This window comes from Bombus vancouverensis, chromosome 3 (genome assembly GCF_051014615.1).
Source record: "Bombus vancouverensis nearcticus chromosome 3, iyBomVanc1_principal, whole genome shotgun sequence".
Taxonomy (NCBI): Eukaryota; Metazoa; Arthropoda; class Insecta; order Hymenoptera; family Apidae; genus Bombus; species Bombus vancouverensis.
In genome coordinates, this window is record NC_134913.1 from 12,729,780 (window position 1) to 12,756,022 (window position 26,243).

At 29.4% G+C, this 26,243-nt stretch overlaps 3 protein-coding genes across 10 annotated transcripts; 1 reads left to right on the forward strand and 2 right to left on the reverse strand.

Moving 5' to 3' along the window:
• Positions 1-10: 10 nt before the first annotated feature.
• Positions 11-26,109, forward strand: LOC117153945 (venom acid phosphatase Acph-1). Of its 3 annotated transcripts, XM_033328471.2 has the most exons (8): positions 11-1,350; positions 21,417-21,847; positions 21,961-22,085; positions 22,252-22,368; positions 23,531-23,744; positions 24,463-24,671; positions 25,011-25,352; positions 25,737-26,109. In XM_033328471.2, the coding sequence occupies exons 3-8, from the start codon at positions 21,999-22,001 to the stop codon at positions 25,998-26,000; spliced, it is 1,233 nt and encodes a 410-aa protein (XP_033184362.1). In that variant the 5' UTR covers positions 11-1,350; positions 21,417-21,847; positions 21,961-21,998; the 3' UTR covers positions 26,001-26,109. The 3 variants fall into 3 exon arrangements, with proteins under 3 accessions (XP_033184362.1, XP_076473622.1, XP_076473623.1); XM_076617507.1 differs by lacking the exon at positions 21,417-21,847; XM_076617508.1 differs by lacking the exons at positions 21,417-21,847; positions 21,961-22,085.
• Positions 1,835-6,253, reverse strand: LOC117153837 (venom acid phosphatase Acph-1). 5 transcript variants are annotated; one of them, XM_076617509.1, is made up of 8 exons: positions 5,015-5,267; positions 4,738-4,832; positions 4,214-4,412; positions 3,818-3,993; positions 3,483-3,729; positions 2,704-2,830; positions 2,356-2,558; positions 1,835-2,129 (listed from the first exon to the last, which is right to left on the reverse strand). In XM_076617509.1, the coding sequence occupies exons 3-8, from the start codon at positions 4,400-4,402 to the stop codon at positions 1,989-1,991; spliced, it is 1,083 nt and encodes a 360-aa protein (XP_076473624.1). In that variant the 5' UTR covers positions 4,403-4,412; positions 4,738-4,832; positions 5,015-5,267; the 3' UTR covers positions 1,835-1,988. The 5 variants fall into 5 exon arrangements, with proteins under 5 accessions (XP_076473624.1, XP_076473626.1, XP_076473625.1 ...); XM_076617511.1 differs by lacking the exons at positions 4,738-4,832; positions 5,015-5,267 and adding an exon at positions 6,081-6,253 and having other exon boundaries at positions 4,214-4,406; XM_076617510.1 differs by lacking the exons at positions 4,738-4,832; positions 5,015-5,267 and adding an exon at positions 5,980-6,253.
• Acph-1 (venom acid phosphatase) lies at positions 7,798-18,870 on the reverse strand. 2 transcript variants are annotated; one of them, XM_033328469.2, is made up of 7 exons: positions 18,700-18,870; positions 13,480-13,606; positions 13,050-13,160; positions 12,323-12,588; positions 11,663-11,946; positions 11,045-11,253; positions 7,798-8,707 (listed from the first exon to the last, which is right to left on the reverse strand). In XM_033328469.2, exons 2-7 carry the CDS (start codon positions 13,597-13,599, stop codon positions 8,471-8,473), a joined length of 1,227 nt encoding a protein of 408 aa, XP_033184360.1. In that variant the 5' UTR covers positions 13,600-13,606; positions 18,700-18,870; the 3' UTR covers positions 7,798-8,470. The 2 variants fall into 2 exon arrangements, with proteins under 2 accessions (XP_033184360.1, XP_033184361.1); XM_033328470.2 differs by lacking the exon at positions 18,700-18,870 and adding an exon at positions 14,435-14,617.
• Positions 26,110-26,243: the final 134 nt, after the last annotated feature.

Genomic DNA, 26,243 nt, shown 5'->3' on the forward strand with positions numbered 1-26,243 from the left:
GTAGGGAGAGATATTTCCTAAGTTGCGGAATATTTATCTTTGTCCAGCGATATTTTACAAGGGAGTTTTATATTAGTAATTTTACTAGCAGCACTTCGTGTCAAAGATACTTATTTAACTTAGAACGGCAGAAAGAAAATGAAGTTACTAACACTTTATTCATAATTTTGTGTTATTACAAAGATCCGCATTCGTTCAATTTTGGAGTCATTAAATCAAATTCGCGAAGTTTGTATATAGACATCCTTGCGCAGGCGTATAAGAAAAAGACGGCCGATCAGCAGGACCGAGTTAAAATTTTTGAGACCTAGGATTATTGACCCAGAAGTGGCCTCTTTCATAAAAAAAATGGAGAAGGGTGTTAAAATGAAATAAATTTACGTAAATATAAAAAAAAGCTTATTTTTAATAAATTAGATTAACAATTTTTTAATATAAATTTTGAAAACACAGTTTTTTTTAAATATTTTCTCAAGACAAGTCACTCGTTAAATACAATGCATTTTTCTTAAATAACGAGGCCTGTGGAATAAATCTTATACATTCGCTCAAGTCTGTTTTAGTTTGTAATACAAGATTATGCTAAAATATTGCTCTAATTTATTTACTATTTTAATTATTTATATTATTTTATTTAATAAATAAAAAGCATTATATCCACTATACTTAATTATAGCAATATATAGTAAACTGATGAAGATAGCAAACTTTAAAAACTCCTTATGATTATCTATTTTAATACTGTATAGTTCGTTGACTGAAATAAACTTCCCGGCATATAATATTTTAATCTGTGAGCGGGTTTAAAACAAATGAAAAGCCGTTCTCAGCTAAGTGGGAGTCAGTTGGACGAAGTTTTGGCGCGGAATATCATTTTTATTGTGAAAAATCGTGGCTTCAAGATATATCCTTCATAGTGCGTGTTTTTAACTATGTAGTATTTGTGTTACTGTTTTATTATCTTTTATCGATTATCATTAGGTTCATTTAACTAATACGTTCTTATTTAGTATTTTGCTAGATATTGTTGTAACAAAGTGCTGTAGTTTTCCGAACTTCCTGTGTTCTTTTGTCGTCGATCGCTTATTTTAGTGTTAGTGTTACCAACAGCTTACATTGTAAGTTTTTGAAACAGAATTTGAGTTTGATTATTGCTTCATTTAGACACAACTGGTTCAGTTCTATATATTAACTTTAGACCTTTGGTTATGTTTTGTGCATATCATTTCGGAAGAATGGAGATATATAGACGTTATAACAATTAACGATGACAATTATGGTGAATTATAAATCGTCAACATTTGATGCGTAGCGATTATTAACGTTTGAGTTATTTTAACAAAAATGGATGTAAGTATACGTTTATATTGTTTTTTTTTTATTGATTTTATTGACCTGTGTGATAGGTTATTGTTAAGTATCCGATTAAATATGTAACATGTTGCGTATTCGCAACTTCAAAACATTTGAAGTAAACCATGGACATAGGAATTAATTATAAACAGAAGATAAGTGGCCGACCGTCGGAAACCAATACTTTAACCATAAGTTAACCATAAGTTAATAAGTAAACCATAAGTACAGTTATAGGCAGAATTCATTGTTATCGGGAGTTTTTCGCGAATATTTCGGAACTAAACGAGTATAGCTTTTATATTTATAAGAAAAGGTTGATCAAAATGTTGAGTTTTACAATATATCCAAAAATCATCGAAACCAAAGTTTAGACAGTCTTTTTACAGTTTTACCTTGTTATTTTGTAATTGAAGGAAATACATTTGAGCAACAAGATTTATAGGTAGTCTAAGTTTCGGGTTTTAATAAGCAGTTGTAGTACAAATGACATGTTTTTAATAAACATTGTTTTAATATTACACATTTATTATTGAATTTATATGAGTAAATAGTAGAATATTATAGAAATCATTTTATGAATCCATTTAGTATTGGTTTATTACTATCCATATTTATATTAATACTTTACTTTTTTATTCCTGTCCACATATTTCTTCCAGATTTGTCGGTATTATAGGCATTACAAATTTTTTGAACTTATCCAATGGACACATTTTGTCATCACAATTAGGGAATTTGAGTAATTGAATATTTTCTTTGTTTCTATAAAGCATCTGTGAATAAAGGTTATAATCGTGTATGTAGAAAAATTATGAACAATATTATTAATCGTGAAAGTTTCAAAAATTAAATGTTGAAATTTTCCGTAATATACATTTTTATATTAAATTGTATCTTTATCTCCCAACTTCAAAATTAATACTCTGTAGAGACATATTTTATAGAAAGATGATTTTTTAATAACAATTTGCATATATACATACGTAATCATATTGTTACCTGAATATAATATTCGTTATCCTCTTCATGTAATTCAAATATCAGAGTACTACCATAGTAAGGAATTTCGTTATCAAAATTGTCTAGTGCTGCAAGTATGTAAGCAATATTTAGATCATGTGCCGCATACATAAATGCTTTTCGTGTATCATTCTTATTTAAATGATCATCAACATGATTTAACCATTCGCGAATCCACATTCCTGTCAAGTAGAATTTATTTTAATTGTATAAGATAAATTAATATTATAGTAGATATTAAATATAGATATATGGGTAAAATAATTTTTATTCTGACGCGAACATAAGAAGAATAAAAAATTAAAAGTTATAAGATTTAATATTTACCAGCTAATAATTGCTTCATTTGTGGAGTACGAGTCCGAATGTAAATATCGTTTACGGCTAACTCATCTAGCTTTCCATGTGGAAAAACAGATTTTGTCCATTCGGGTAATTTTAAACCAATATCTTTCTAAATGAGTATTTTAAATATTCAAAAATATATCTATCACCTTGGTTGTCAAACCAAACTCACATTATTTATATAATTATTTATTAATATTTAGATATGTATTATATATGATTGAAAATGTTTAGCATATTAATACTATAAAAATAAATATGCAGCCGAAAATAAAAATAAATGGGCAGGTAGTAGAAATGGGTACTAATAAAGTTTCATTAAGTACAAATTGTTTACATAAAAATGGAAATATGTATTAATTTCCATTATTTTCTAGATACTCTATACGTGTATGCTATAAGAATAAGTAAACTGCAGATTTTTGTGCATTTATGGAAAATGTAAATATATTAAAATGCATAGGATACACATAATCTGTAAAGATATACCAAATATTCAAAGTACAACATTTGTTATAATATTTAGTGGTAAAAAACAAATATTTACTGAGGTACTATTTTTCTTTAGTATTATTCATAAAAATAACAATAAATAGCGCAGTCCAATGATAAATCAAATTTGTGTTGTATAATATTAGTACTAATTCGAGTAAACCTTACTGATACCTATTTTCACTACCTGTTACTTATTTTTATCTTCGATTGTATATTTATTTTAAACATCTAGCTCGTAATATTTGCTATGAAAAGATATTATTTACCTGTGCGTACAAGAATTGACGTAAGTTGAACGTTCTAGATTGTATGATATTACCACCTGTATGTTCAGATAAATACCTATAAACATCTTTATTCTGTTTTTGAAATTGCACTATAGCCTCATCTGTTTTCTCCACGTTATTTCTCCATGTATAGAAATTTGTTAAAAATTGCCCATTATACAGGCAATCGTTCGAATTCAGCGGTGTCCATACAGGTATCGGTTGCCAATTTAAATTAGAATCCCACCTATAAAGCTTATTTTTTTAGATCAAATTACCGTATAATTGTATTAGAAGTTAATTGTTTATCAGGCAGCTAAAATTTTATTTAGGACCTTTGTTCTTCACACGGAGGATATAATCCAGCTGCTACTAGTTGTCCACTCATTACAACTCTCTCTACCTCATCGGCACGGAACCAAATATCTTTTGAAGTGTAAATTCGTCCTAAAAATTGGTCGTATCTTTCACGAAAATATTGGCCAAGTTTGTACAAGGACAGTTTACCAACCTAATATATAAATTAATATTTTTGTATCGTCAAAATCATTTATTATTAAAATGAATTGATTTATTATTGACATTAATTATTTTGTATCATCAAGCACCATTGACATTTAATTTATCTTCTATTGAATGTGCAAAATTTGAAGGAATCGGAATTTTAACACGTGCAAATTCATAAATATTTCACAGTTTTTATGATGATAGTTATACAAGAAGTAACATACGTTTGTTAAACCTCCTCGTCCGGCTGGTTCGTAAGTGTAGTTAACGTAAGGATCGTTCGGATAGTACTTAATATTCGATGGCATTCTGTTTCCATGTCTAAATATCGTTTGTATGAGCTTCAGCTCGGCCCAAGATGCTTGACAATAAAGGAGGCAAATGATGATCCTTGAGATCCATTTAATATCCATGTTTCTGGAACTAATTGAAAAATGCTCAATACTTTGAACAAATTTTTTTAATTTAAGGTAACATCATTATACATATTTATTATCATGACGTTGCCTTAATTTATTGCATGAATTTTATGATGCTTTATTTCAGTGAGGCATGTTGTAGGACTCGTTATAAACTTAATTGTAAAGTTACAATATTTCAATGGAATTTAGTAAGAATAACATAGATCATTGAACTTTTTAAGCGCTATTTTCACTAAATATTTACATGCTTTGAAACTTTTATTGACAAATTGATAAAACCTGATACTTTTATAGTATTCATATAACAGACCATATTGTAACCTTACCGAATCTCGTTGACTGTAATTCTATTTTAGTGAACTCGCTCGTTCATACTGCGAAATTTCATTGGTGTGTCACATAAATTATCATTGAAGATAGTCTATCGATAAAATCAACATTATCAGTTAATTCATATTCTATTGTTTTTTTTTTCTTATGGCTATAGAATAAAATATATCCACGATCATAACGATTATGAATATTTTATTCACCGTATTATTTACCACAATATAATTTGCCAGAAAGTTCGATTAAAAATTTTTAAGAAATTAATAAATATACCTAGAAGAGTATTGTACTCTGTAACACTCTATTGATTTTTAGGAAATATTTTCGCCTTAGTCTTGTTCACTTTTTCAACTTATATTTACATAACACTTGATTGCTTTTTAGGAAATACTTCCGCCTTGTTTCTGTCTACTTGATTTATATACTTCTTTCAATTTATGTTTTATGCATAGCACGTGTCAATAGACTAAACGGATATAATCTGGTTCTGCAACATCGTTCTGATTATTTAAATTTCGATGACGTCCGAGTTATGTGGTTCTAAAACATTTAGAAAGTACGGATACGTTGTAGGTCACTAGTTCTTAAAACTTTGAATTTACTATTATACAATTCAATTATATAAGGTTTTATAAATTTTGAATAATTTTGTAGTTTCCGTAGACATAAACAAAACGTTAACTTACTTAATCTCGTAAAGTAGTCGATAATATAATATTTGAATCGATATCGCAGACACAATATATATATGTATGTCATATTCATTAGATATTCGTAAACAATAAAAAAGAAGTATTGTTATCTGTAGACAATGTCATTTTTTTGTAGCTTGCTAACGTCAAACATTCAAATGAAGAAACTATTTGAAACACTTCGAAAAGCTATTGATAATATATTCAAGGAAGAATAAGTCTCTAAGAGAATGACAATAAAACTATTTTCCATCCTTTTTCTAATGGTAGCGATAATTTCCTTCTATATGAATAATCACAGAAACAATATGAGAATGTACTATCATTCATTTATTTCAGGAAGGTTAACTTTATTCATACTTATGAACGAACGTTTTCTTTCCAGTAATTTCATTGTGTTCCATTCTCCGTATGTAATTTTTTATATATATTTCACAGCAAGCATAAAGAAAAATTGTGCAAATACGGAGAAATCTATTATTTACTAATCGTATTAAAAGTGCAATGAGAAAAACTTGAGAGTTTTCGCTTGAATTTTTTACTCACTTGTGTATTATGTTGACACGTTGAAGAAACAGGAACAAAAATAACTAAGTTTACATACACAACAGATAACAATTTTCTGAACTGTACTTTTTATACAATACCTTTAGTGGATCACAGACTCTTACAATAATCTCAGAGTCAAGGCTTTAAAAATAAAACACGGTATGTGCGAATGTCAATGCAGACTGAAACTGGCATGAATGAAGATGATATGAAAATTGTTTTAAATTGTTAGTACCGGGAACCGCGAGAATTCATATGTTGAAATTCTGTCATAAATTCACAGTGACGCATAGATCTTTTTCGCGTGTGTCACTACTAGACAAAGAAATTAAGTTATGTAAGATTTCTTAAATCAATAACATATTTTCTAACGCTATTGGTTCTCACGAATAGAACTATATAATCGCACAGATACTTCAACCTCTGGTTTCCTTCTTATCGAGCTGACAATATATTAAAGGAGAAACGTAGCAACATACGAATAGGGAAAGAAGGAAAAAGAATATTGTGAGCTATAAAAGTAACAAGGATTTTTCAATGTTATACTGATTCTTAAATCGTTCATATTTAGTTTAATTCATCAACAAAATTATCATCCGCATTCTATAATGTAGCTTCCACCGTGCAGTTATTGCTATTGCATTAAACGCTAGAAATACTATAGTTTCCTTATTTTGGCACTTTTATTCTTAATATTTTTCGCTTTTAGTATTTTTAATCACTTATCTTTGTTTCCGAATAATTACAGTTCTTGAAAATAACAACTTTTATCGATACGTTAATGCGTCACATATAATAAATTAATTAGTCCGTCTGCATATGTGGCATTAATTTAGATTAAGCCTACAATTTAGCGAATAAAATATTTTTGAGAATGGACTGTACGATAGCTACAAGATTTCTCGAGAGTTAAATACGTATATCATATTATTATTATTATAGTATATTTACGATGGAAATTCCATAAGAAATGAAAATAAAATAAGTTGACTTATTATTTTTACAGCAGGTACTCCGCTTTAAATTCAGTTTTCTTCTTCGTTGTTGCTTTAAAGTAATAATGCCATGGATTGTGAAACTCGTCTTGTTACAAACTAAGACATAGCATTGCGAAAAAATAGATATTAATAGATATGCAAAAAAAATGATCTTGGAATGAAGTTTAAGACGATTTTTAGGGAGCTTCTTTTATTATCATCAGATACGTATCTTGAAACTATTCGTTCTTATTCTTCTTATTCATTTTTTCTTAGCTTTAACAGCTGCTAAAATAATTTGCATGTTCGATTTAAACGAGATACTCTGTATAAGTACATTATTTTAGTATTTCCTTTTGACGATCGATCTTTCTTTCTTCAATTACCAATTTTTATGAATACATCCGATATTGCGAGTATATAAATAATATATTATAATTTGAGCACCATCCTATATATTTGAAATTGTACATTTTTAAATAAAATCGATATTGCAAGTTATGAATATAAGGGCATATAAATGAAATGAAACTAGACTTGTAGATTTTAAATGTATTTAATTGATGTTAGGTGAATTGATACATAATACATCGAATAAATATGTATTCAGAATGAAACAATGCATTTTCACTATGAATATGTATATCAAGTCGTGCTTTGGTTACAAAATAAATAATCTATTAAATTAATCGCGCGTTAAATACTTTAATGAATTAAATACAAAATAATTATATAATGTGCATAAATATCATTGTATATTTAAATATATTTGAATACCTTTGTGGCCAATAATTTCTAATTTCTTTATAGTAAAATATAAATAATTAAATTGCAAAAATATCGGTGCTCTTTCATGTATATTTTTTACACACATAAAGTTTTATAAACTATGTCATCCCAGAAGTAACGTCGTTATTTATAAAATACATACGTACAGAAATTTTATAATATGCTTTCGATATACATAATATTTTCTGCCATTTAACTCGTCCAGACTCTGAGTGGGAAAATGCAACAAACATATATTTTAAATGTCAGAAGATATTAATAACGCTAATTACAATTTTGAGACGATGCTTTTGATGAACCATTAACGTTAATTTTCAGTTTGATACGGCATATTATTAAACATTCTACAAATACGAGAGAACCAAAGATACTAAAAAAGGGACAGAAACTTCGAATTTGAACGATAATACTGTTCTTTATTTGAAACAAATTCGTCAAATAACGTACCTTTTTAGTAGTATCAAATAAGTAAAAGGACGATATTACTTATAGGAAGAGCAAATATAATTAGAAATATGAATTACATTCCTCATGTCTAATCTTGTCGCATAAGATCAATGATATGTAATTAATATCGCTAATTTATAAATTAAAAGCTATTCTAAATTCATTTCTATTGTATATTACGCATTTATTATGTAACACTTCATTTTTAACATGAAGTTTTCTTTGGTTTCAAAGGAATGTAATTCATCTTTAACAATTACATTTTCATACACGTATTATTTACTTTCAATGATTCCTGCAGTTCTTATCAGATTGTATTTCAATAAACTCAATTCCTCGATTGACTTTCTGTCTACAAATGCTTGTGACAGACCTTTGTCGCAAATCAGTTCGTCGTTTGATGGCATCACTCCTTCTATCAACTGTAAATACTTGTCCAAAGGACAAAGTATCTCACATCCAGGTAGTTGAAGTTCTTTTGCTTCGGATGGAATGCCCAAGTAGTTAAGTACCTACGATGATAACAAATAATAGAAGATACATAAACAAATAATTTTAAGTAATATAGAAGATAAGAGTATAGAAGAATAGGAGAGGAAGCAATAGTATATATAGGAGAACTCTATTTATTTGAATTTATCAGGAGATAAACAGTTTATGTAATTATGTAATTCGAGTTCATATAATAGAAGCTCGTTAACTATTATTATTTTCCGTTCACGTAACAACTCACGTTCAGATACATATTAATCAACTAGAAGAAGTTCAGTTAATCCCTTAAAATCTACCTCCGTAACATTACTTTCGACAGATATACGATTGTCTTTTCTGTACTAGATTGATTCAGAGGGGACTATGCAGTAATGAGAAGATGGCTCGGCTAAGAAAGGGGATTCGATTACTATATGTGTAACGTAAAGAGAAACGAAATAGAGCAATATTCCTTTTGTCCCTGTGCCATTCTGCTGGCCATATTCTCATCTTTTTACAGCGCAGTAGTGGGATAACTCGTACGAATATCTAAAGAATATTTTTTGTTCGATTAGTTGAGGATTATCTTTGGAAGAGAGTTGTACACTTTCTATAATCTATCATATTGATTAGGTCGTTTTTCTGTATTGTTGAAAATAGAAGGCTTCTTCGAAAAATTCTGGTCGATATAAATTTGTTAACATTTATATAATAAAATAATAAAATAAAAATAGGCGATTACTTATTGCAATTTAATATGTCCTTAAGGGATTAACGGGACATTAATTAAAATTTCATTCGGATAAATAGAGTTCTACTGTATTAAGTAATGTTAATAAGATAGGTTACTAAAAAAGATATAGTAAGTAAAGATATAGTGAGGAAATAGGGAATAAAAAAATGTAAATGAGAGAAGTTGAGCGAATGGGAGAAGTGAAAGGATAGTGTTGATAAATGTAGTGTACATATACTAGCTAGGATTCTATAGACAAAGCTAATTTCTTAGTCGCTAGGCTGAAGATAAAGAATATTATTTAGCGAACTAAGATAGAATGTAAAAATTATTTCAAATAAATATAATATTAAATATCTTGAATAAAGATTTTTTCGAAGTAGCAGAACATTAATTTAAAGCCGTTTAATCACTAAGAAAATTATTATCGTGGAAGATAATAACTTTCTATATAAAATTCTTGTATAATGATCCTTTTTTTGGAATATGATACAAAGATAATTACATACAATATTACTATGCCAGTATAGCATTGACTCGTTGCAAAAGGAATCTATTAACGAGGGGAGTAATTTTCTGAGTAATTGTCTCGGTTCATTCGCTACTTAAATGTATCAGAGGTTCCATATTGTAGAGTAGAATAATTCATTCGATAATTATTTCCTTTTTATGTGTCATACTGTCATATTAATTAGATCTGATGTCTCATATTATCCGTATAAATCAAATTCATTTAAACATAGTCATATTTGGTATAAGTTCTATTCGCTAGACCGCGGCAATTTGACAAGGATAATAAAATAATTGCAAACTAAAAGCTATAAAAATTGTATTCTTATTTTTGATGATTCATAGCTGATCGAGATATGATGAGTAAGAAACAACACAAAGTGTCGGAACAATTTCTATGAATGGCAGAACTAATTCCACGTCTATTAACAAGGCGTTTATTAATTGTAATTCTTCACGACTATTTATGTAAATATATACTTTCTAGCTATTATTAGAGTCAAAGGTTGAAAAATATTTTTAAGTGAGTTAATATTTTCAATTTTAAGAATTTTCTAAAATATTATTCTTTTAGTTAAATTTACACTAATTCGCTATCTAGATCTATCATATTCACTATATACACTGTACTATACACTATCGAAGATATTCCGTATCTAAATTCTTCGAACACTCTTCGTACAACAATCAAATGAATATCTAGCGTTGAAAAATTTTTTAATTAGCGACTAGCGTTAAAAGTTGATTGTACGAAATATGAATACAAAAACAACATAGGGATCTCAGACTTTTAATAAGCAATAATTCACGTTATCACAACTATAAAAGTATCGAAGAATTAACGTTAACTTTAAATATGTTTGCAATATTGTATGCACATGTACACATATCAGAGGAAGCAAAGAAAATGAGAATATTAATGAGATCAGCTACTAATACATTTTATGATCGTTGACTTTAAACTCTGGTCGTTAATAAATAAGATATTCGTTTGTTATCGTCGTCAAAAGTCAATATTTATATGAATATCATAAATTAATATCGGCATCGGCATTAATTCGATGATACGCTGTCTTTGGAAATATTACTTTCATATAAAAATGTGGATGTGGCTTATGCACGTCTCATTACGTACCTTTACGTAGTAAGCGTTGTTGTTTTGATGAAGTTCCAATATAACAGAACTGGAATATTCGGGAACGTGTGGATAAAAAACTCCAAGAGCGTGCAAAACGGCGGCAACGTTACTTTCGTGTCCACTAAATAAATTAATTTTTCGTTCTCGATTTTGTGCACCGGTTACATGATTTAACATATGCCTTGTAACGATCCGGAGGAACGGACCTGAAATTGAAGTGGCAATTTAAATTGTAAAATCGAAGAAACACGATACAAAACAGCGATGGCGATTGGAAAAGTGCAAGCTCGATAAATCAGCGTGCAAACGATTTATTAATAACTAAACATTTTATAATTTAACGAAATAATAAAATTAGAATATATTCAACATGAAGTGGTACAAAAGGTGCATTTCAATAGCTTATAAAAATGTGAAGTTTATATATGCAATAATAATTGATATTATAAACAACAATAAAATGCACTGAAGTTGAACGAAAATGTAGAATAACAATGGGCAGAATTATAGTTTGACAGCGGTTACGTTTAAAATGGTTATACTACTACAAGATTTATAACAGAAGATAATTAGCAAGTTTAAGCTCAATGAATGTGCAAATACAAATTATATTACCTCCGTACAATCTTTTCAACAAAGGAGTCGAATTAGCGATGTTATACGAAAATATCGTTGCATTCAATAACTCTCCATTTGGAAATATTGCGTGTGACCATTCTGGTAAAGTAAGACCGAGAGAACTCTCGGCCATCAGTGTATGATATATGTAATACATATCCCATGGTGTAGATATGTTTTTACCAGTCCACTCTGTTAATTGTCTCATAAGTTTGCTATATTTTCCAATTTCCTGTTTTCCCGCCGGTGACTGCAATACTCTATTATATTCGATCGTAAACCTGTAATCGATAAATTAATATTATAGAAAGAGAAAAATTAAGTAAATTTTACATACTACGCTTACTACGTTTCTCTGTAAGAATAACATACACAAAATTGCATAATATTTCCATAAATTCTACTATAGCTTTGATACTTATTTGGATAATAGCAATTTTTATTGTATAAAAAATGGGCTTATATATAATTATCTGATCCTATCCACTAATTGTAAGTATGATTTGTATATCGAACAATCCTTAATTTCTGTTACAACTGAAATTTCATTTATTTATTAAATCATCGTTCTCGTTATCCTTTTTTCTTTCAGAAAATTTTTTACATATCGAATTGTAATACGATGTTATTATTATATAATGTCAGATTGTGACTTACAAAAGACAATCCTCTGGCAGAAAGAGATTATCCTCGTAGCGTCGTAAATATTTCGCGGGGATAGGTTGCCAATTTAGATCGTGATTCCATCGTTGCAAATTACTTGGCGGGAAGAGACCAGCGAGAACAAGTTGCAAAGACATTTTCGTTCTGTCATAATCTGAACTGATAGCTGAGACAGCTTCGCTTCTATAAACATCTCCGAGGAAGTGATCGTACCTCTGTCTCAAGAATTGTCCCAGTACATATTCTCTCATTTTGCCATTCTAAATTTCACATAAAATCAACATCCTTTTTATCAAAAATCCCTCAAGTGTTTCATGTATATATAACATCATCATGTAATGCATTGAAACTGCTTTGTATTCACTTTCCTTTTTTGTAAGATTTGTCTTACGCGACAAATGCCATCAATGATGTTTGTCGCGTAAAACAAAATTAAACGACTTAAATCCAAATCATTATGGATCGTCTACGGTTCAAGAGTACTAAACGAGGGTTAATAAAATAGATGGAAATATTAAACTCTTACTCGTTTGAACAGATCATCAAACTTTCATTCCCTTAAACTATGTGTTATTAATATTCAAATTAAATTTTAGTATCAAGGACTAAAATTTTTAACGATCGATCAATTGCAATTGCCAGAAAGATGCTACTGCTTATAATGTTCAAGCTAAAAATTGTTCAAGGAACGACGAGAATTTAGAAGAGACGAGATACTCACGTTAGTTAACTGGCCCCGACCCATTGGATAAAAAGGATTATCCAGGTAAGGGTCGTTTGGATATTTTTCATCGTTAGTGGCATCGGGTGTCCTATCGCCATGACGGAATAACTGAAATTATACAAGGTACGTGTAAGATCCGTGATTAAGCTATCCTTTTAACTGATTTCGCTTTTTCACGAATGTGCCGTAACATTTGAATCACTCAGATTCGTATTTCATTTAAAATAACTTCAAATACTCGAGATTGATCAAGGATTATCGCGAGTAGACTGTTTCACGAAAAACCAGAACATATGAAAAATTTCGAGCACGACTGCGTTGCTTATTTTAACTTAAAATTATTCAAAATTTGACATAAATCCTGAGCGCTTGAACGAATGTCTCGGGACTAGGGAACGCGCTAAGTATAAATAACCGTAATTTTTACCACATTCACTAGTTTGAGCTCTGCTTGAACAGTTGTAATACCAATTATGGCAGCCAAAGCCACGACCATGTATATCGATACGAAATTCTTGAGATAATTAAACGAAACCATATTGTTCATGTTGGACCTGGAAGCAGTAAAAATGTTCGAATGAAATTTCTTCCATTAATAAAATAATTATTATCTTTTTAGTTGGATAAACAGTAAGAACATTCTGTAAATATTTTCAATTTGTTTTGTTTGAACATTTGTTTGAAATTTGTTTGAACACTTTTATCTATATGTTTTCTTTAAATTGTCCCTATACAATTCTCGTAAATTGTCCAAATACTGTAAGTCAGCATTTACCGGTTATCGGCAAGAATTTTAAGGATGCAACATGTTTCATTTGTTGATCAAATAAACAGCGTCATAAATCAAACAGTTAATAGCCATAAAGACAGTGAAGTACCAACGGATAGATTGAAGAATGGTCTTCTGCATATCTTTGCGCGAAAACGTTAATTTTCAAGTGCATACTATTCTGTAAGCTATGCGAAGCAATGATTTAGCAAAAACCGGTATCTTATATTCATGGAATTTGTTATTTAAACAATGGCGAAAAATCTTAACGTAATGTTTTCTGCATGGAGAAACTACTATCTCCATAGAAAAATTGTAGTAATATTTTTATTATCAGATACCATTGTATCCACAAATTTTTATTTATATTTATCGATAATATCTTTTAATATATATATATATTTTTTAATTTTAGTAATATACATATCTTATAATTTAATAATAATTCTTAATATATATATATATAACTCAAAAAATTTTGAAGAAAAAAATTTGTGAAAGTAATTAAAAAAAAATAATCACATAATAGATCTCTTATATTCAATGCAATTTTAATTTTATCGCCTCACTCTTTTTTTTGTATTAGTATAGTGATAAACTGAAATACACTTACGTCTGCACAATTTAAATATCTATCGTAATGGTACACTGCAACAAGCAATTAATATCACTGTAGTATCGATTGTGAGACCAGCCAGTGAAATACTGGTCATGTTGCCTATGTGCAAATGATTTTAAAGGACAGTAATACGTCAAACGGACATATCTTTCTGTGGAATGGTTTCACAATCGCTGATTTCGGTGCCATTAGAATATGCATGGTATTTATACGAAATGGAAGTCCCCATTTTCAGGTTACATGCGAAACGCATTACATATGGGCCTTCATCATATAATTACACGCAGGACGATAAGAGAAACCGTATCAAGGTTTTTTAAATGATGACACGTGTTCCAAATGGTGGTCCTAAAAATGCTATGTCATGGGAATTAACAGGATCACTACTCATTAGGAAATATTCAAAGAACACCGAAATTTCATAGTAGATCATTCCTTTTCCTTGTGTACTTTTTTTCCTTGAATCGTCATATATCTTATATATATGTATACAGGGAAAGTAATTAAGAAATACTATCTAAAATAAACATTTTAAATGAGTTATGACTATAATTACTACAAAGATAATGTTACGAAGACACCGTTTTGTGTCTTTCCTTGTCTTTCATACATTAAACTTGACAAGTTAAAGTTAAAATATCTAATAGCTACGTAGATAAGTAGCTTAAGTATTAAATTTAGTAGCTAAATTCATGGTTTTTCGGCATAAATAACTTAATCTTTTTCTGTAGAGTATCCAGCTGGTACGACTAATGTTATAAAATAAGTGCTATTTAAAAAACTCAAGGTTAGTTTAATATCTCAGAAAGTATAAGATATTGGGAAATAAAATTGTATCCATCCGATAAATCCCTTGAAATGCTAAATCATTCATTTAATACGTTTTTCGATAAAATCAATAGATAACGAGTTATTTTATATAATACTTCTTAACTCACTCTGTATACATATTTGTTGATATTTCCTTGATTGTTCATTACACATTGGATAGCGTTTAAAAATTACCTTTAGTAAATGTTTAATGGTACAAACGATATGGAAATTTGCTATTGGATTATATTTATATACACAGCAACTACTAAAAGTATTTGCAGATATTCTTATTTTCCAATGAAGCACTTTCTTTTATGAGATTTCACATTTCACTTTTAATATCAAAATTTCATAATCATATAACGTATTGGTATTGGTAAACGATACGCAATTTAATATACTTGGACCGAATTAATCAATATATAGATACTATCTATACAATATACATACAATGTACATATAATAAAATAAATACAATCGTGTACAAATACTTTTTGTATCCACCATTAGATAAGTAGTGTGCTATAACGAATCGAAAAATAGTGAAATAAGACAATATGAATCTGGTTTAGCATTTCCATATAAATAGTGGAAGAAAAGATGTTCTTGTAATACGTGTGTCTGAATATTTCGTTTGTATAATTGATTTATTCTAGTTGTATATAGCAGGTATAACATTAAGGAACGAAACCAAATAGTATGCAAAATGCAGTTGTCTCAAAGTCTAATAACTTGTACATTTTAGTGACAATGAGCGTCAACGTTTTATAGTCTTATCTGATATTTTATTCACTTCTTAAGCTTTTAGAGACAAACGTAACTTATTGTACGCTGTTTAATACGTGGACAAACACACGAAAAGAGAGAAAGGAAAGAGATGTATTAAGACTCAGTTTTTATAAGATATAGGAATTATTCAGCAATTGTTCGTGCGTACTTTCTCGCAATATATTGATAATAATGACACAGCGAATAAATTATTCTTGGAAAAACTTATCGTTTCTATTGAATTGGTATTTCTATAAAGGTGATCCATGTTAGTTGATTAAATCTATATTTACTGATAGCGACATCACAAATAACATATCACAGTATATTATGATATAAATACACGAAAATGACTGTAAATAATAAATTATAAGATACGTAACAATTTTCAAAGAAATAGCTTTATGAAAATAATTATCTTTGCAAGTGGGATCGCTATTCGCTTACAATTTCGATTCTTTTATGAAATACGGAAGGCACGAATATTTTATCAACATAGAATTACGATAGACATTTATCAGGAGTTACTAGTATATATGAATAGAAATTATATCAGATTTATAATTACGAAATTTATATAAATAGAAACACGATTTTTTAGACTGATCCTTTCTTAATCGCGTGTTAATAATCAGATAGAATATCAGATTAATGTAATTAATCAATTTCTATTTCATTACATTTTGTAGTATCACGAATTGGCTTTAATTGATTAAACTTAAACACAACACGTGCAGCTTATCGCACAGTACTGCACGATTTTTATTACTATTTTTATTATTATAAAAGAAGGATACTAATATAGAGAAAGTTCTATTATATTATTCTTCTTCAAAAATCACTTGCAGTTGTCTTACGTATAAAAGGTAGGTGTCTGGTAAAATATCTATCAGTTAATATATTAAGAATTAAAATTCAGTTGTATGTTACTTTTTTTAATGGAAATGATTATGTTTAAGAATACAATGTCATCTTGTTGGTCTATTTTATATACTTTGAATAAAAAGTATAAACTATTTTTAGTCCATATGTAAAATATGGTGAAGGTTACTTTCCATAATCATATGTTCAACATTTAGGTCAATAATTTAAAGAGAAAAAAATAAGACCTTAGAAAAACATATTTATAATACAAATGTACTACAGTTTTCTATAATAACTGATATTTTCGCTAATCAATTTAATATTAATTATCATGGTGACTTCTTTTCACCGATATAGTATATTTATACATATTAGTATATTTATGGTATAATTTAACATATCGAAATATGTTCGAAATCATCATATCATGATCGTTAAAGACTTCGTCTTTAGTAAATTTGATTTACTCCGCAAATTAACAACTGTACCATTGGATATTTTGAGGAGCGTAAGGATGTAGCACAATTGCAACTACACGTACAAGCAGTTGTGTAATTCTTTCGAAGCTTTGAAAAACTATAAAATCACGTAATCGGTTCGATCATTAGCTGAATCGTTAAACCATAAAATTTGCAGTTACTTAGAAACGATATTCATGAAAGATCGTACGATGATAAGTCGAGGATTTATACGAAAAATTAGCCAATCTGCGATTTTGCGGATACGGACTCGTAGTTACATAAATTCCGGTAGAATAATGAATACGAAACGAACACATTATACCTGTGTGACTGATATTTGATATACGATCAACAAAATCATTAATTTTCTCACGGCAAAGACACGCTGTCGCCTTCCTAGTTCTCTTCGCGTGTAATTATAAATAATCAGGCGATTGTGTGCGAAAATACGAAACTATAGCATAAGCATGGTATATATAAAAACTAGGTGAAGGAAAAAAAACGTGGCATTTAATTATTATTTGCAAGTTTCAATATTAGTTATTCTTTCACCGTATTTTTAAGACAACATGAATATCGAGAGTACACGATTGTTTCGAATTATTTTTGTGATAATGTGAGTAAATAATAAATATATTAAAATATAATAGCAATTATTTAAGGAATGAAGATTAAAGATTTTTTTTTAAAGAATTCTTTTACTTAAGAATAAAGAGAATAGATTTACAAGAAAGGAATATAGTTTGGAGAATTCATTAAATATTACTCTTAAGTAGTATTAAATAGAATTGCAGTAGCACAGGGTGAAATTTTTAATATAAATAGCTTAAAATTGTATTAAATTATTCCATTCATACGAACATTCACCAAAAGTTATTTTTTCATTTCACGAAAGAATCTCCCCAAATAATGTTTAGTATATCGAGAATAATTCAGTTGTATGCATGTACTCTTTGTTCTCTGTATCATTGTTATACGCACTTCATTATTATGTTCCATTGTTATCAGTACAAAATGCTTGCTACTGTACATAAAAAGTTATTATCGTGCCTAACCGAAAATAGTAATCTACAGACGAAAAGAAAGAAGAAAATTTGTATTTATCAAATCCTTATCTATATGTTAGCACTAGAAAACATTGAGAAGATTTTAAGAAGAAGCTGATCACTAGTATTAATAACAAAAGAATAACAAACTTTCGTTCGATATTTTTAATTGCTTGCTCTTCGTGGTTAATATTTAACACAAGAAAATATAAATCTAACACACAATTTCTTCATGATGTTTGAACGAAACGTCTACTTTCAAATATTATGCAGAAACGTATGCACTTTTAAAGAATTGACGTCTTACCTTTGTTTCCAGTTCAAATATCAACTGACGCCGAGCGTGGATTTGGAATTGATATATGTACAGGCAGGTTTCTAGCGCAACGTTCCAAATATTGCGTGTGAAATGTGAAAAAGTAAACTTTATCAAGCGCTAAGTTACACACATTCCTTGCATTTAAATGTTCAGTCTTGTTGATAGCTTACTTGCGTACTAATCGCAACACGAGCGCAGAAATGTATTATCTCAACAATTATTCGACCAGTAACTCACGATACTATCGTTAAATTGTTCGCGGTAAATATAAATCTGTACAATACTTAAACAAAAGAAATTAACCTCGTTGAACAAGATTAAGTTTCGAAATTTGATTTAAAAGTAAATCGACGATGATAACAGATAATATCATCTCATAGTGGAAGTAGGGAGGATAGATTTCTTGTTTGGCGTAGTCTTCATAAAGATAACTGAAACACGCTAGTTTTAATCTAAGTATGAATACGTTAAGAAATGGTAATATTATCCGTTATTATAGCGTACCATGCATGTTTAGCACGTGGTCGTATGTTTTATCACGTGAACACAATCTTCAAACCTGAAAGTAGATGATAAGGTTTATGATTTGTGCTGTCACCAAACATGTTCCACTGATATGCAGAAAACTGGTTTGTGGAAACCCGGTTACCGATAAACAAAATGATCAGAAGAAATTTATATGGTTTTAATCATTTAGAGAAAGTCAAGTTGAAATAAAATTTGATACCTTTCTCTTTTGAACAACTATTAACAAACATGATACTTGAAAATCAAACGAATCAACATATTGAACGAGTTGTAATTAGTGACGACTGTAGCGAAATAATTTTTTGTCTTCTGCAGAAATGTTAGACAATAGAATTTCTATACTTATGTTATAGTAATGTAAAAGTTAAAAAAGATATTTTCCAATATCATCGTTAATTAACGCTAAGAATATACGATTCATAGGCGTTGATTAGCAAAAATTACGAAGCGTCGCAATCGAAAATTCTGATTAATTTGTAAATATAAGTACACAATATGAAAATATGGAAAGTAATGATTATTCGCGAATTAATCACGTATTATTGATCAGTCTCTATGCACTGAGTTTCTATTAAGCATATGTCATGTTCGTTAATTATTATTTATCTAAAATATGTTATTAAAGTTTATCCTCTAGGTATTTTTCTAATTTAATTTGATTCCTAATTTTAATTTTTCATTTGGATGAACACATGCAAGTACTCTTATTGAAATAATTGTCTGTCGGAATCGGAAAGCATATTCAAAATTTTATCGATAAAAAATAATAATCATTTAAATGACTATAAAAGTATGTCTCTACAAGTTGATTTATTTGTTCCTGTTAAATATATTTATCATATTATACTGCACATCTAATTTGTATCTAATGGATACATTACAAAATAATAAACATATGACATGCATATTCAGAAAGATGTATTTTTATATTTTTCTATGTATACAATATAAACGTAATTAAAAGTTTCTTTATCTGAAGTTAATATATATATTTAGAATTATACAGAGATTAGATTGCAAAATATCATTCATTGATTCCAAGAGTTATTAATTGCAAATGATATAATTTATCAACATTTCTATGTCGATAGGCTTGCGAAATATTGTAGTCTATTTTCAACTCGAACGTCTAATTTTTCGAAAAGAAAGTTGTTCCACTCCTTTGATCAGATGCATTTCTGTCATAATTAGACTTACTTGTTAATTACGTTTCATTGTGAATTGTTCTGTGTCAAAATAAAAATTCTCGCCCGATAGCCCAAATAAATCATGGAGCATCGTGATTCCACCCCCTCTTAAAAAGTTCATTTTATCAAAATTACGTATTATCTGATACAATTAATAAAAGTGAGATAGTGGAGGTTATCGTTCTTGATATTATAAACGTACGCTCTTTCATTTAGGAGATTTATTGTCATAAATAGAAACAAATTTATCTATCAGCTTCTTATCGACTATTTACAATTCTTACAACTGTTTTATCGAACAAATTACTACGACTTATCCCAGAGGATCTCTAACAAAAATAGTTTACAAGTTCAAAGGACCGATCTAGCTCTAAGAAAGTTAGTGAAATCGTCAATAATTTCTTGTCCTTCCAATATCCAAAATGAAAATGTCATGGGTTCTTGTATTACAAAAGGTGGAATTTATGATTCACTCGAGCCAAGTAATACTGTTTTCAAGCTATAGTTTTCACGTATTATGTGATATCGTCAGAATTCAATTGAAGGATGAATGATCTTTTGAAGAAAATATTGGAAATACAATTTTAAAGTGACACAACGAAAATGACGAGGAAGTCACGGTAGAGAAAAGAGGTAACGACGAACGAATCTTCGAATACGTTGTTCGTCAGAAGCATGATCCCTTAAAAATGATAAATTTTATTGTAATTAATTGATTAATTAATCGATTCAAACTCGCGTTAATAAAACGAAAACGTGAAAATAATAATATTAGGGGAAAAAATGCCGGTAAACGCTCACTATACGAGAAAGCAACAAACAATCAAGACGTTCTTACTTTGAACTGCGATACCTCCCATAAATCGGTGATAAACTCATACCATGGTATGTCACAAGATTAAACAATTTCGATCGAATGCGCTTTCATTTTATAAGATCCGTGATCTTTTGATTACGAAGCTTTATAACTGGAAGCGAACTGATTGCCAGGAATTGTACAAAGCCCAGTAGATCGCTACCAGTGATAAGTTGACGATTCCACGCGAAGGTTACCGATTAAATTTATACACGGCTGATGCACGAATGCTCGGGGACACCATCGAGAAATACTTTATCTAATTGCTATCATCACACCAAGAAGCAGACACTGCGACGCGGTTACCATGGGAAGTTAGAACAAGTGTCAGCATCACAAATGTGTCTGCGGTGAACACAAAAGCATCGACAGGTAGATAATTGCCTATAAACACGCCGGTATTATTTCAAGGCATCTGTCGGTCTAATAATTAATCGTGTAGTTATCTATTCAAGCAAATCATGTTCTATTGTTAACGAAAGACTAAAAGTGAAACGACTTAGAAAAAATATTTACTTCTTTCGTTCGCCGTAAATGAACGGAACGTTCCTCTTAATTTGGAAAGGTAAGATAGAAATATGAAAAAAAAAAAAAAAATAAATAAATACGATAGTGTCGCGAGAGACGAAAATGAAACTGTAAGAAATAAAATCTTAATTAAAGTCGAATGGTTTTTAGGGATTTGTGTCGTGAAATAAGAACCGAAAGAACTGAAGATGAAAGTGGTTGTATCTGTGCTAAGCATACTGTATATCGTAATAAGATCTGCCGAATGTGTACCAGAATTGCAGTTAGTGCAGATCGTAAGGATCAGGATATTTAAATAAAATAAAAATTGCGTGAGACCAAATGCGTTTCGTTAAAAGCTTTCTTATTTGTTTTTCTTTTACTTTAATTTTATTTTATTCTTCCTTAAAAAGCGAGAACCTAACAGAATAAGCTGCTATAACACTCGAAATAATTTTTCAGGTATTCGCTCATAAAACGCACGCTCCAATTTTGGATTTGATAGGTAACAACGACATGAATTTACCACGCAGTTTAACTTACGAATACTTTAACACAGCTCCACTCAGTATGCCTAACGTAAGTTCCTTTCCTTCCTTTTAAAAAAAAAAAACTGATAAATTAAAACGCCCTGCTAAAGAAAGTTCAGTACTGACCTTCATTAGTAGAGAAAATTAAAATATAGTTTTGGAAAATATGTCAGCTAATTACATATATTCATGTATTATCTACGAGTATATGTAGACATTAACATTGATAACGAGCCAGCTTATGTAATGAATTTTATTTTCAACAGAAAACTGTTGTGTTAAAATTACATATTAAGCCAATTGGACATTTTTGTCAATTTCTTTCTAAAAGAAATGAAATCAGTCATTTCTGGCTAAAGTTTTCGTTAATTCGTTTTTCATATAATATTTCGTCTTTTAATCATCCAGAAATTTATTTACTCGGTCGGTGGATAATTTTTAATTTGTTTTATTAGAATATTCTCCCATTGATTTCATAGCCGAATTCTTACCATTGGTGTTGAGTATCTTCTGTATAGACAATTTCCTGGAAATCTAAACAAATATTGAAGATAATCGAAGCAAGTACAGGAGATAACTTATTGTTCTTTGATGGAAATTCTTAAAACAATCTTCGTACCGTGCGCGTGGATACAGCAATTGATCCAAAAATGATTATATCGTTTTCATAACTCTTTTTATAATTTACATTTTAACAGTTACTATACAGTTAACGATGCAACTTTCTGATGAATCTACAAATTGATATTTATCTTATATTTACTTAGCGCTTTATGAATTATACAAATTTTTATAAAAATTTGATAGAAATAGCATTACAAATTATCATACGATATTTAAAATTACACGCGAATTTCTTTTTATACGTTGAAAGATATTTGTTCATTAAATGAAAGTTGTACTTTGAACAACTATCAATAGTGACTCAGTCAATATGATGAATCTAAATAACTTTAATGACTTTGCAAGTTTATCAAACAGACAAATACTCCATAGAGTCGTGGAAATAATTTAAATTTATGATCAATCATGATCTTTCGATCCTTTGGAATTCATCCTGATCGAAATTTTTTGGAAGTATCTTTGTATCGTGCGTGTGGATAATACTTGATTTAACATTTTTATTTGTTCTACTACTTAATAAAGCATGATATAAATTAAGAGCATGACGAATGATAACTCTTGTTTAACTGATTAATCTTGTTTAACAGGCCAGCATGCTTAACATGTATAATCTAGGAGTCCATTTACGAAAGGTGTACGGTGAATTTTTGGGTGATCTTTACATGTCTGAGACGATGAAAATGCAAACGGCCGAATATCCACTGTCGATGCTATCTGGTCAATTAGTAAATGCAGGTCTTTGGCCTCCAGCAGAAATTCAAAGGTGGAGCGCCGATATAAATTGGCAGCCAATATCCACAGGTAAAAATTCATAGCATTTTCATTCATTTCTCATTTGTTAATTTCTATCAAATAATGAAATATTCGAACAAGTACTGTCCTTAGTTCGGTACTAAAGAGAAATAAGGGAAACATGTCAATTTCGTTCAAGAGACAGTGGTACACAATGTTGGACCTCGTATATCCAAATGGAAATAATTTCTTTCTGACAGTGAGACGATCTCATCTGGAATGTGCCTCTACTAGTCTTATTCATCGAATACAACATAATGTCATCATTAGACTGCAGATACAATTTAATGGCAAATTTATATTTTTACTAAGATATAGATAAAGAAGTGGAAGCTACGAAAAAATTTATTTCTCCCCTAGATATCAGAACAAATATTATATTTTGGATATTTTATACGTTTTTGCATATCATACTCATTCTGTGGATTTTTTCATCTTTAAGTTCCTCACAAATATAAATATAACTGTATAAGACAAGATATTAAGTACTCTGTATAGAAGCCTATAAAATCTATTTAAAAACATTCATTATCGAATGGCGAAAAATTTTTTCAAGAAGAAGCTTACGAAGTCGTAGATGATAAAACGTGTAATTCTAGTTGAATCTTTTTTAACTTTCGCTACAAATTTTTCAAGCATCCTGACAAACGAACCTGTGAAAAATTCGTAAAGAAAGTGCAATAGGCAAACGATATAGAAAAAATATAGTAATTTATCAATTTTGTAGATTACACTGTCGCACAGGAAGATACTTTATTAATGGGAATACAGTGTCCGAATTTCGTTCTCGAAATGGGAAAAGTGCTGAATATGGCTCAAGTGCGGGATAGAGTATCGGATTATTCATCTTTGTTCGATCATATATCTCGATCTATTGGAATAAAAGTTCAACGACCATCGGAAGTGGCTTTACTATATGCTGTCCTTGAGACAAAAGTAAGATATTTAAATGAGCAGCTCCTTGTAAAATTGGACATGAACGAACATGATGTATAATCGATACGTTCCTATTATTAATCATATCTGAAACAAAAATATCGCAATGTAAAAGTTTTTTGAGGTAAAATGTGTGTACATCGTTTATAATGCTTAACTTTTATTACTTCGATAGTCTTTCGTTATTTTTTAAGTTAGAAGGTTTTTAAGTTAGTTAGGTTTTTTAAGTTATCACCGTCGGATTATTATTATTGACGACAAGTTCAAAGTGTCAAGCGTATCACGTGTATCGGTTAAATGAACCTTAGAGAACATAAGTGAAAATGAATGTCATTGCAGGCTGACTTAGAACAATCGCTCCCGCACTGGGCAAAAGACATCTTTCCTGATGGAGCAATGTACACTGTGTCGTTGTTGGAATATGATCTCCTTTGGCAAACCTCACTACAAAAGCAATTAAATGGAGGAACGATTCTAAAAGAAATTTTAGCAAATTCGCTGATGTATATCAATGGACGCATTCCTAAACAACGGAAGCTCATGATGTATAGCGGCAATGAAAGAAATATCGTTGGTGTTTTGAAAGGCCTAAATCTATGGTCACCACATATTCCTAACGAAGCCGCCTCTGTGATATTTGAACTGTACTTTGACAATGAAACAGAAAGTTACGGAATGAAGGTATACATACTCTTACATTATTTTATTTCATTACAGATACGAATGTTGAAAATAATTACGAGATTCGTAAAATAATTAAAAGTTAAAATATATTTTCGACAATAATTATAAAATACGATGATAGTGCTATTTACTTAAGCAAGATAAAAACAAAATAATAATCAATATGGAATAATTAAGAATGTGACATACATATATTCATAAGAGAGAAAGACGTAACAAAAGATTTTATGTAATAGTTAATTAAAAGAACTTAATTTAATTTTTATTAATCGATAATATTATTAACAGTGTAATTTTTCTAATTACTTTAAGCATTTATACATACATAATAAATCCTATTAATTAACTGATTAAACGATATTAAAATTATTATTATTTTAGATTAATTACTATACGGGAGTAGATGGTATCACTCTCTCTTTGAAAATGCCAAATTGTACAGAAATTTGCCCGATTAAAACGTTTTTGTATTCGATAATGGATCTATTACCGCAAAACGCAGAACGATTATGTAACTGGAAGAAGATTGATCTTCCTATAATACCAGATAATGCTATTTATAGCAGATCTGTATCGCATACATTGAAAAGTATTACATTTACGTTGTTATTAGTTATTACTTTATTAGTAATCAATTTGTATTAATCAATTCAGATTCGTTGCAAATATTCGAATAATTTTAAAAAACTCTTTAAAACATCTCTCTCTCTCTCTCTCTCTCTCTCTCTCTCTCTCTCTCTCTCTCTCTCTCTCTCTCTCTGTAATCTCTTTAATCTCTTGCTCTCAACATTGAAATCTCAATATCTTTAATAACAGTTTATAGTAATATAGTCATTGTATAGGTAATTGGAATATATAAAATATGATATATTGAGTACGTAGATATTA

What these genes read in the sequence shown, in the direction of transcription:
- LOC117153945 (XM_033328471.2), top strand. Translation starts at nt 21,999, where the DNA reads ATGAAAGTGGTTGTATCTGTGCTAAGCATACTGTATATCGTAATAAGA. An exon ending in AATTGCAGTTAGTGCAGATC is followed by an intron (nt 22,086 to 22,251) that starts GTAAGGATCAGG and finishes ATAATTTTTCAG; the next exon opens with GTATTCGCTCATAAAACGCA. An exon ending in ATGCTGTCCTTGAGACAAAA is followed by an intron (nt 24,672 to 25,010) that starts GTAAGATATTTA and finishes ATGTCATTGCAG; the next exon opens with GCTGACTTAGAACAATCGCT.
- LOC117153837 (XM_076617511.1), bottom strand. Translation starts at nt 4,402, where the DNA reads ATGGATATTAAATGGATCTCAAGGATCATCATTTGCCTCCTTTATTGT. An exon ending in GACGAGGAGGTTTAACAAAC is followed by an intron (nt 3,994 to 4,213) that starts GTATGTTACTTC and finishes TTTATATATTAG; the next exon opens with GTTGGTAAACTGTCCTTGTA. An exon ending in AATGAAGCAATTATTAGCTG is followed by an intron (nt 2,559 to 2,703) that starts GTAAATATTAAA and finishes TCTACTTGACAG; the next exon opens with GAATGTGGATTCGCGAATGG.
- Acph-1 (XM_033328469.2), bottom strand. Translation starts at nt 13,599, where the DNA reads ATGAACAATATGGTTTCGTTTAATTATCTCAAGAATTTCGTATCGATA. An exon ending in GTTGAAAAGATTGTACGGAG is followed by an intron (nt 11,254 to 11,662) that starts GTAATATAATTT and finishes CTTCAATTTCAG; the next exon opens with GTCCGTTCCTCCGGATCGTT. An exon ending in ACAACGCTTACTACGTAAAG is followed by an intron (nt 8,708 to 11,044) that starts GTACGTAATGAG and finishes TTATCATCGTAG; the next exon opens with GTACTTAACTACTTGGGCAT.